This window comes from Populus euphratica, unplaced genomic scaffold (assembly GCF_000495115.2).
Source record: "Populus euphratica unplaced genomic scaffold, PopEup_1.0 scaffold504.1, whole genome shotgun sequence".
Taxonomy (NCBI): domain Eukaryota; kingdom Viridiplantae; phylum Streptophyta; class Magnoliopsida; order Malpighiales; family Salicaceae; genus Populus; species Populus euphratica.
Genome location: NW_011500229.1, coordinates 125441 through 137089, shown reverse-complemented (window position 1 = coordinate 137089; position 11649 = coordinate 125441). Strand labels below are relative to the sequence as shown.

The following is an 11649-nucleotide window of genomic DNA, read 5'->3' as shown; positions in this document are numbered from 1 at the left end:
TAGTCTCTGTACTTTGGTAATGTTCCACTTCAATCCTTTTTTCCTGGACTACTTTTTCTTTGTTTTAATTGGATAAATTAGAAAGTTAGCATTTAAAATGCAAATAAATGGTGAAATGGTACAGAATCAAAAACATTAAGGTGAAATAATATACTTATATTGTGATTGGTAAGCATGATAAAAATTTTCATTGATACCACAGTTCACAACAATGATAATTATTTAAATTCAGGTTTAATTAATCAACTGTTTATTAAATTAGTAGACCAGTTTGTAAAAAAAAATTATAAAATTATCAAAACTAAGGGACTAGAATGAGATTTTTGAAATCTAAAAATTCGATAATAAAAAAAAAACCTTCAAAAACTCCTATAAAATTTAAACAATCCAACAATCAAATTAAAAATTATGATATTTTTAAGCTATCATTTAGTATGTTGTAACCAAATTTCCTTTTAAATCTAAAATTATTTTATTGATCTACAAGTATATCTGTTAGGCTATTCATTTAATCGATTTAGAACATAATATTTTTAAGCTATTATTTAGATATGTTGTAACCAAATCTCCTTTTAAATATAAAATTATTTTATTGATTTACAAGTGTATCTGCTAGGCTATTCATTTAATCGATTTAGAACAAATTTTTAGATTTATTTGTGAAAACTAATATGTTTCTAAGATTTCAATTGGAGTATATTTTTAGTTTATAAGTTAGAAAAATATATATATATATATATATATATTTAATTATAAAATATATTTTAAAAAAATTAATTTATAAAATCATGGTTTTTATATGAAAATATCAACTAGTTATATAACTATAAAAAAACCAATCAACCAATTGATAGTTGTCATACCTCGAAAACATGATATATTTTAATGTTGTTATTTTAAACCTCAAAAAAAATTAAATAATATTATTGTGGCAAAATTTTTAATTTATTTTCCAAATCCGTTTTAATCGGTAAAATTTCCCCCTTTTTATATGTCCTGTTCCTCTCTCTTTTGTGGTCAATCAATTGCATCGCATCGGGAATCGGTATCAGTGCTGCGTTCGCACTGGAGGGTCGAGTTAAAGAACTGCATGCCATGATGTCGAAGGTGATAAAAAAAGAAGATAATTGAATCAAAAGACACTTTATTAGTTGGCCTGTGGAAGAAATCAAAAGGTCTCTTTATAAAGAGGTTACAGTTCATCAACTCATATGATGGCATTTATTATATGTACACTTCTACACTCATAGTAGCATGTAGTGCCCGTCAAACATACCATCAAACAAAACATTCGAGCAACAATCATATTAGAAATCGCAAAAAGAAAAGAAGAAGAAGAAGAAGAAACCTGAACAGAAATTAATCAGGAGCTAAATTAATTAAAATACTAAAAAAGGGAAGAAAACTCCAGGCCTAATACACAAGAACTCGTCTTCAAAGCAGACTCTAGGGTTTTCGATACTTCATTTGCACATGGTCGTGCAGTGGGCTCAGTAGCTGTGCATTGTAGAGCCAAATTCATCGTCTCGACCATCTCATTCTCATTAATCGATGCATTCCTCCTTATCATTGGATCAATCCACATATCTAGATGACAGTCCGAGTAGCAATAACGGGCCCACTTGACAATGCTCTCGTGCACGCCTAATTCAGCATCCGCCGGGCCTTTTCCGGTTAATAATTCAATTAGGACGAGACCAAATCCATACATGTCGCTCTTCTCAGAGATGTCTTTAGTTTCTCTGGTTTCTACAAGACGGAAGTAATATAACCTAATGTTAAGTTTATGGTGGTCCATGCATGGACATAAAGCAAGACCATGCATTAGCCAAGGTTCCATGGATTACACATGCAAATTGATTTTTCTTTTCTATTGAAGATAGATAAGCATGCAGATTCTTTTAATATTATCACATCTTTGCCAAAGAAGAATGGCTGGCATTTGTCATATATATTAATTAGAAGGTCTCTCGAAGTGCCCCACACATTTTCATAAACAATCCAATTGATCTGATAAGTTTTCTGTAGTGCAGGCTTAGAAAATAGTAAACTAGTACTCATACTGTAGTTTTACCTGACGACACTAATAATTTAAGGTTGACGCGTGCATGGACAGAACCTTTTTAGCATGCCCATAGCGCATAATTGGACTTTTGTTTAATCACATGCCTATGACTGCTAGATTCTTATTGGTCAACTAAAGGAAAACAAAGAAGTAAAACTTGCAGTTATTCTGACAAATGTATACCTCTTTAATTATTCCTAACGTATGGATTACCATTCAGATACAGTATTACCATTGGTAGCAAGGAGAGAAATAGACCAGTTACCTGGAGCAACATAAGCTGAAGAAATGAAGCACTTGGTGTTGTCGATGCAACGCAAGCCGGGAAGGCTTACAGTGAGATGCGGTTCATATTTCCCATCAACGATAATTTTTCCTGGTGACAAGTAACCAACAAGAACTCTCGGTGAACAATAACAATGCAAGAATCGGAGGGCTTTTGCGATCCCGATTGCAATTTGTCGCCGTCGTTCCCAACTTAAATTCGGAAGAACTTCACTCAATTGTTTTCCATCTATGTATTCATGCACAACATATGCACCCTTGTTGGACCGGCATAATCCAAATAACTTGACAATGTTAGGATGCTGGAGGTTGCCAAGTTCAGCAACTTCGGACTGTGGAATTGAGTTCACATCTTTCGTTTTCTTTAGGATAAACTGCATGTCGTTTGTAATGGACTTCCCTTTGTATGAAGCTCCTTCTTTGCCTCTAGATATCAAATTTTCTTCTTTCATGGACATTATAATATCCTCAATTGCTATTGATCTCGAGACCTTAGAATTGAATAATAGCAGCTCCCATGTCCCGTCCTTATGTTCGACTCTTTTGAGTTCCGAATCTCTTTTTCCTCGAATGAAAACAAATCCAGAAGCAACTAGAGCAAGCAACAGTATAGCGCCAAGACTAATGGCAACATAAAACCACCACAGAGGACTCTTCACCCTTCTGCATGGAGGCAAGCCGCTAGAATCACCGCCGCAAAGATCATTTCCTGCAACAGCACTTGCATTTATGGCAAGAAATGCTCCTGTGGAGGGTAAACTACCATGGAAATGATTATGAGAGATGTTTACTTGAACAAGGGATTCTACTTTTCCCAAATTGGCTGGTACTTCCCCGGATAGTTCATTGTGTGACAAATCAAGCTGACCGAGAACTGGCATTTCAGAGAAACTAGCAGGGATTTGGCCACTGAGCTTATTCTGACTCAGGTCTAAACTCACAAGCTTTTCGCATGAAGATAGCTCGTCTGGGATTTCACCAGAGAGCTTGTTTTTGCTTAGATTGAGTTGCATTAGCTCTGATAAGTTCCCGAATTTATTCGGAATAGCACCTGAGAATTGATTATAAGACAGGTCCAAATTCTCAAGATTGTCGCTGCCGAACGAGTCTGGCAAGCCCCCAAAAAAATTGTTTCTAGCCAAACTCAGCATTTGAAGTGAAGGCATCTCCCATTTTCTCGAGTCAATCCTGCCCAAAAGCTTGTTAGCAGAGATGTCCAAGAAGTACACAAGTGGAAGTTTGGTGAATTCTGATGATAATTCACCAGACAGGCTGTTATCTTGGAGGCGTATCCTCCGAATGCTTTTGCAAGCACTCAAACTCTTTGGTATTTCACCTTCAAGAGAATTGGAAAAGAGAATGAGTTTAAAGAGATTCCCAGAACTGCATAGCCCTTCAGGTATTCTTCCAGAGAGAGAATTGGTGGAGAGGTCTAAGATAGTGAGATTGTTATGTTTTCCAAGATCTTTTGGAATCTCACCAGATAACTTGTTAGACCAAAGTTGAAGAACTTGAAGACGAGGCAAGAAGCTTAAAGCGACGGGGATTTTCCCAGTGAAGTTGTTGGAGAAAAGATGAAGAATCTCCAAATTTTTCAACTGAATAATGAGTTCTGGGATCTCACCTGATAAAAAATTATCACTAAGATCAAGTGAAATCAACTTCGTGAGACCAAAAATAGATGTAGGAATGGGACCAAGAAGTTTATTTTGGTAGAGAAAGAGGTATTGAAGATAAGTGAGGTTTCCTAAAGATGATGGGATTTGTCCAGTGAGATTGTTGTAGACAAGATCAAGATGATTCAAAGAAATTAGCTGGCCTATTTCTGCTGGAATTTCACCAGAAAGCTTGTTATAGCCCAAGTAAATCAACTTCAAGCTTCTCATTTGGCCTAATTCATGTGGAATTTGGCCAACTAATTGATTAGACGCCAATGTAAAGACCTGCAAACTTACCAACTTTGTTATCGAGGGAGGAATTTTACCCACCAAAGCATTGCCACCAAGATCAAGAAATTTTAGACTAAAAAAGGATCCTATTTCTTGAGGAATTTTCCCGGATAGCATGTTATTGGATAGATCTAATGTTTCCAGGAGGGGAATTGAGCCACTTGGTATTGGGCCAGTGAAATTATTGTTGCTAAGATTGAGGTACCTAAGGGACGAGCTAAAGAATATATCATCAGGAAGTTTACCAGAAAGCTGATTGCTTGAGAGATCAATAGTTTGAATATATGGGAAATGGAAGATTAAAGAGGACATTTTTCCAGAGATGTTTTTCCCTGAGAGCTCAATCCCGCTAATGCGAGAGGAGTTTGTGCAAGTGATTCCTTGCCAATTGCAAAACGTGGCAGAGGTATTCCAGTTTGAGAGATACTTGGAAGGGTCATTGAGTGAAGATTTGAAAGACAGGAGAAGCTCAAGTTCCTGATTCTCTGCATGCAACATCCGAGAATTCAAGAACAAGAACAAGAGCATGAACAACAACATTGGACATGGTTGAGGCCCTTTCGTGGATTCCATTGATGACAAAATCTCTCCCCCTTGGTCCAAAAGAAGGTGTTTGACTTAGACCCTCGGATCTGAAGCTGCTGACATTTCATGAAAAGCATATATCAACACAGCTTTCTATATGGAATCATTATTTTTCTTGGACGTGCATATAAAATGTATATTTATCAAAACTAACAGAAACAAAAACAAAACAAACAACTCAAAAATAAACAAGAAGAGCATGAACTTACTGTTTTTGCATGCATGTACTGTGGTTGAACCAGCTCCACTCCTATACCCTGTGCCAAATTATAACCAAGCAAAATTAGATGACAAATGAATTACAGAATGAAAAGAAAAACCATTTATACTCTACCTGAAGGGAGAAAAAAAAAATCTTAAATCCAATGAAACTAATTTGAAGATGTCCTAGTTCACCTATGAAAAAAGTGTTATAACAACCTTTTTAGCAGAATATAAGCCAGAGAATAACCATATAGAACTTAGGTAAAATGTCTAGTGACGTACCAAAATATCATCATTAGAGCACAGTAAAATTCAAAGATTAGCAATAATTTGTTCTAAACAAATTACTTGGATCGAAAGAGTAGAGTATGAAAGGACATGCTCAAAAACTATAACTGTAGCAGATATATTAGCGAGTAAGATGGAGGCTGAGAGGAATAAGGAGATTTTGAGTTCATAAATAGGAGAATTTAGTAAATAAATGAATTGGAGTTATAATTACAAAAGTGCACCTTGATTTTCTTTGAAGAGTGTTTGAACACGAACGGTTGAAAGAGAAATAGGGACAGATGTTGGAAAAGCGTTTAGTTTTGTCGGATATTACCAAAATATTCTTTTGACTGATGACTTGGGATAAGTGGTAATGATTTCTGTAACCGTTGAAAAGTTTAAAGTTTCATGGAACATGGGGATTTGCCTTTGATATTCTACTTAATTACCATAATGAGATTTACGTCGCCTTTGATATTTTGCTAATGTGAATAGAGCTTTGCGTTTGTAAGATTCATCATGAAGTATGGTTTGTATTAATATATATATATATATATAAAGCATGGTTAAAAAAGTACATTAATTAAAGTTAAATTAAAAATAAAGTTCAAATTTTATTGTAAATTATTTCAGAAATAGTTGGTAAATAAGAAATTAATCTTAAAAAACTATTGAAAATTTTTTATGTAAAATCTAAAACCTTATCTCAAATTAAAAATATATAAAATTTTCTCATTGTATAGTAAATATTGAAGAGTCATATATGAGATTAAACAAAGTAAATTTAAGCTTAAGTTATTTGTACATGCTTGCCTTGACTTAGACATGACCCTCTAGATTAGGACTTGTAGATTTATTTTTTTTCTGTGCTAATTTATTATAGATTTAGATTTAAGTTTGTTATAAAATAACTTTTTAGAATGAATAGTTTGAACAATAACTTTTCACTTCTTAAATAATTAATTTTTAAAGAAAAACATCTTGTTTTTAAGAAAAATATGTCAAGTTTTTTTTTGGATGCTAATTAAGACAAAATTGTGAGAATTAATATATCAATTTTGATGTCAAAAATAATTACAAAAAAGGGTTAGAGAAGAGATGTTATACACACAGAGCAACAATTCATTTGACTTATTCTCATTATATTGTTTTTCTAACTTCTTTTCGCCTTAGTTTTTCTTGCTTTTCGCTTTATTTTCTTTCTCTAGAACTTAGGTTATTGCCTTAGTAGAGTGATTTCGAGTTTTATTTCTTTGACTTAGTGAATTTTGTTCAAAGTTATAAATAAACAAGATAATATTATTAGAATTCTAAGAGATTTATTAATATTATTTATTGATACTATTTATTGATATTATTATCCTCTCTCATTAGAAAAGCAATAAAATATTAAGTGAAAATGATTGATAATTGACAATAGTAAATTTTTATCTATATCAAAATCTACTTACCTTAACATTACCTTAACAAATAGGCACCTTAAACTATTTTAGTTTAAGTAGAGTTTTCAATATATGTTTGATATATATACTAGAATTCTATTTTAATTAAGAGTCATGTCAAATGTATTCGAAGAAGAAAAGCAGGGCAAATGAAGCATGTCCAAAAGTAAATCAATCCCTTGGACTAGTACGAAAAACACTATTGGATTTCAAAGTAGCATGATCTAATTTAAAAATTTCATTCAATTATGTGTGAATCGAGAAATAAGTTTGATTGTCCATTTCTTTGATATAATATAGATAAGACATCTTCCGGATAATTCAAATTGAAACAATTGGATATTTAACTCTAGCCTATATGACATGACCGATCAATAAAAATTGAAGCAATTGGATATCTAACTCTAGTCTATATGACATGACCGATCAATAAAAATACTTCAATACCCTACCTTTATCATATATTTTATACATCACACTGGATAGATATTATATTTATGAAATATGATTCTGCCTTGGTGGTGAAATTATAGATCTTATAAATAAAATTATTATTAATTTATAAATAAAATTGCATAGTAAACTAAATAATTATGATCGCTAATCTACTTATTTTGAATAACAATTATTTCATTAGAGAAATATGTATTTATTTTCACTGGTATTTAGGATAATATAATGGAAATATAAAAGTGATAGGTGGTAAAACTAAAACAGTACTTTCTAGACATCTTGAATGGGTTGATGTTAATACTCCCAATCTAGCTAGGTATAGCATGGTTTAGTCTGCAGTGAGATATTCTCAAATTATTTTTCATTGACTAAGCATAAAGTTTCTTGGATTAGATAGGCAGATCATCCATATTTAAGCTTGCCTAGGAATAGAATCACTAATCTTTTAGAAAGGTGTCATAATAAATTACAAAAACAAACTTGAGAAAAAGTCGAAATAAAAATAAAATAATTTGAAGAGAGTATTTTATATGAGGGTGCAAATGCATCATTTTATATATAAAGAAATTAAAAAGAAACGGTCTAAATTAGAAGATTTTAAAACTTTGGGGGTTTAATGGCCCCAAAGCATATAGTTGTTCACCCTGGCAAGTGTAATAGTCATTAAAGTAGAGTGGAAATGGTAATATAGAAACGAATTCTGTTTACCACCCCAACCAATGTTTCAAGATATATATATAATGGAAATGTAACGTAAGTTGATAAAAGGATTCAAAAAATGTTGATGTAGTCATGAATAGAAAGCAATAAATCAGATGCTCGGAATTATTTCGATCACAAACTAAACATTAAAAAAATCAAAAAAACACCACACTCTACACTCTAATGCTCAATTGTAATCGTCTTCTGGGCTGTTTTTGGCAAATAAATGAGTCTTAGTGTCTTCTTACAACAAAAGGAGCCTTAATAAGGACCTCGAATGCCTATCATGAGACTCGGTTGGAATTCGCTATTCATTAAAAGCATCTAGCAATGCGTTGTCATTGGTTATTTATAATGCTTTTGTCAGAAGAAATTATGGAAAATAATGAGTTCAGATTCTTCTTCTTCTTCTTCACTTTACTCTACCATTACATAAATGGAAGCTATGATAACCATGAGACCTTGCATTGAACTGTAAATTCAATGGAGAATTGAGGGCTATAACTTTCTTTCCTTGCATGTAAAAGCAAAATTGAGGAACCCCTTTTGTCTAGACTCTTATGATTATCTTGGATTCTCTTCTCAGTAGGAAAAGATCAAAGCTCCAGTACAAACACATGGAAGGAGTAACAAAATGTGGCAGATATGAGGAGAGCTGCAAAGTGGGGCTGTCAAAAGATTAGTATAAATGAAAAAGAAGCCAAAGAAAGAGAGCAAAGCAGAGGGAATGATAGAAAAAGTTCAGTGTCTTTACGTTACACTAATGCTGGCTCGTGCACACCCTTTCCTTTCTTTCCCTTTGTTCTCTTAAAGAGGAAGGGGAGAGGGACCCACCATCTCTTTCTCGAAGGAATATACCCGGCATGCTGTCCTCATCTCCATTTTCTAGGTTTTTACACTTTTATGAGGGTGTTTGGAATTATATTTTAAAATATAAAAAAATTTATTTTAATATATTTTTAAATAAAAAATAAATTATTATCATTATTATAATTTCAAACCAACCTTTAATATCTCTCACCTTCTTTTTTTTTTCTAATTAAAACTCTACTTTTAGTTGCTGTTTTTTTAATACAAAGTTGTTTACAACCAAAGTATATTTTTCTTTTTCTTGAGAAATATATTAGTATGTGGTAGTGAACAACCAAAAGAAGCACTCCAGAGTATTTGTTTTAATTTGTTAACCATGCCGTATTTGTTACGAGTGGTATGATATAATAATGAGAAGTGCACAATATTCCACACTTACTGGCTTTTGAGGCCACTAGGAATCTCTCTCTAGTTTAATTTCTTTCAAGGGGTTCAAGGCAAACAACTAATTAGATCATATTAAAACTAAAAACAAAAGACTAAGATGCACAGTGTATTAATATGAATGGCTAGATAATATAAATTTTATTTAATAATTTAAATTATTAGATTAAAATAATTTTTTAAAATGATATTAGAGTTTTAACGACCAAATAATCGTGAGTTTGAGTTTTATCATTTTTTATTTATTTGATAAGAATTAAGTATAAGGTAATATATATTTATATAAGTTTCAAGCTTAAAGGGTTTTTCTTTAAAAAAAATATTAAAAAATAATATAAATTATATCTTAAAATTTTATCTGATAGATTAAATTATTGGATTGAAATGATTCTTTAACATAAATTAAAATTTATTATACTAGAAATCACAATATAAAATAGTCTTTCCTTTAACATAAATTAAAATTTATTGTACTAGAAATCACAATATAAAATAGTCTTTTCATGATATCTATTTATTATTATCAAATTAATTTATAATATTTTATAATATTTCAGTTTTATCAAATAATATCTTTCCATTATTCGTTAATATTTTATAATATTTCAGTTTTTAAACCCCCAGCAATACCGCCACAACTATCCCATGGAAAAGTTTATCTAGTTTTTATATATATATATATATAATTTGTAAAATTTCTTATTGTCAAAGTTTTACGGCACTATGTTAATATAAATATAGGAAAATATCAAATGCTAATTCTTCTTGCCTTTTAGTAGTTACATGGAAAAGTTTATTTATGCCAATATGCTGCAAAGAGCATTGCCATCGAAAACTAGGTTTAGTGCTTTGTTTTTGTACTCGTACTAATTGATGAAAGAGGCATAAGTGGACCTAGCCAACCCATTTCCTCGGAACAAGGGTCTGATCTATTTCTTTTTCAATATATATGGTTTTATGCTATTAATTACCTAGTTAGTGATCCACAGAGGATCACATAACGAAAACTTTAATATTACTTTGGATTTGATGAGGACTACCAGCAAGAACATGTTCGTGCACTCTCTTGGTTGCTCCTTTTTTTTTTGAAAGAATAGATTTTCATTGCATTATTATCTATGTATGTCGGGTGCGAAGGTCCACTAAGAAACAAAATTGTTAATATCATCAATACTTTTGATGAGTCAACTTTATTATATTTTTTATTTATTTAGTTTTTGTTTTGTCCTTTAAAATATATTTGTCTAAAATGCATATTAGTACTTGAATTTAACTTTTAATCAAGTAAGCTTCACATTCAAAATAGCATGAATCTGATACGCATATTAAATTCAAGACATCTGAACTTGACAATTAATTAAATCCAACCTGATGGTGGCATTAACACCAGTGTTGTTGAGGCAGCAACTAGGACGAATGATGGTGGTTCGTGATGGTGTTGCTGCTAATAGCAAGAGAGAGGGGGAGAGAGTTTACTTTTCTTCTCTTCATCTTTGTTTTTTTTTCTTTTTATTCCCTTGTTTGTGTTCTCTTTTGTGTTTCCTTTTCTTTTCTTTCTTGTTCCTCTTTATTTTTTTGTTTAAATGTCTATTTTTGTTGTCTTTCCTTCATTTATGTATTTTTTTTTCATTTCATCCCCCCTTCACCTCTTAGCGAATGGGGAGCCTATATCACCCTACCTATGTCCAGCCATGCCAAAAGGTAGGGCAGTTAGGGAACTACTATGCAGTCGCCTGTAGGGTTTATTGATTAGTACTTAAAAATATATTTTTATCAAGGTTTTATATTAATATTTTGCACTTGAAGTATCAATAATTCCTTAACTAAAGCATGTTTTATAATAACAAGTCTGATACTATAAGATACCTTTAATTTATAATAAATATTCATCTTAAATCCAGGCCTATCACATAAATCAAAGGATTGATTGATGAGTTCAACTACTAAAATTAAGAAGACAAAAAGAGGGTTAAGCTTAGAAAAAATATGTTAGTGCAGTCCACAGTTATTAGGTCATATTTGGAGCTGTATAACTTAGATTTGGGTATGCTCTATATGGATAGAAAGCTAAGACATAGGTTTAAAACATTCATGATTATCCAAACTCAATTCTACCATTTGAAAGTCCAAATCTTAGCATCAAAAGAGAAGTCGGAATATGTCCTACAGTCCAAACATTGTTCAATGTTCAACCCATATATTGAGTTTTAGAAGTCCAAATGAGCTAAGATTTGGATATGCTCTATATAGATGGAAAACTAAGATATAGGCTTAAAACATTCATGATTATCCAAAACTCAATTGTACTATTTAGAAGTCCAAATCTTAGTATCAAAAGAGAAGTCAAAATCTATCCTGCAATCTAGACATTGTTCAGTATTCAGCCCATATCTTGAGTTCTAGAGGTCCAAACGAGCTTAATTTTTTTTTATTGGAAAGC

The 11649-nt window shown here is 31.8% G+C and overlaps 1 protein-coding gene across 5 annotated transcripts; it reads right to left on the bottom strand.

Moving 5' to 3' along the window:
• Window positions 1–1127: 1127 nt before the first annotated feature.
• Window positions 1128–5570, bottom strand: LOC105112420 (probably inactive leucine-rich repeat receptor-like protein kinase At2g25790). 5 transcript variants are annotated; one of them, XM_011008124.1, is made up of 5 exons: window positions 5371–5570; window positions 5219–5280; window positions 5094–5141; window positions 2331–4937; window positions 1128–1749 (listed from the first exon to the last, which is right to left on the bottom strand). In XM_011008124.1, exons 4-5 carry the CDS (start codon window positions 4870–4872, stop codon window positions 1388–1390), a joined length of 2904 nt encoding a protein of 967 aa, XP_011006426.1. In that variant the 5' UTR covers window positions 4873–4937; window positions 5094–5141; window positions 5219–5280; window positions 5371–5570; the 3' UTR covers window positions 1128–1387. The 5 variants fall into 5 exon arrangements, with proteins under 5 accessions (XP_011006426.1, XP_011006427.1, XP_011006425.1 ...); XM_011008125.1 differs by having other exon boundaries at window positions 2331–4940; window positions 5240–5280; XM_011008123.1 differs by having other exon boundaries at window positions 5240–5280.
• Between the last annotated feature and the right edge of the window lie 6079 nt (window positions 5571–11649).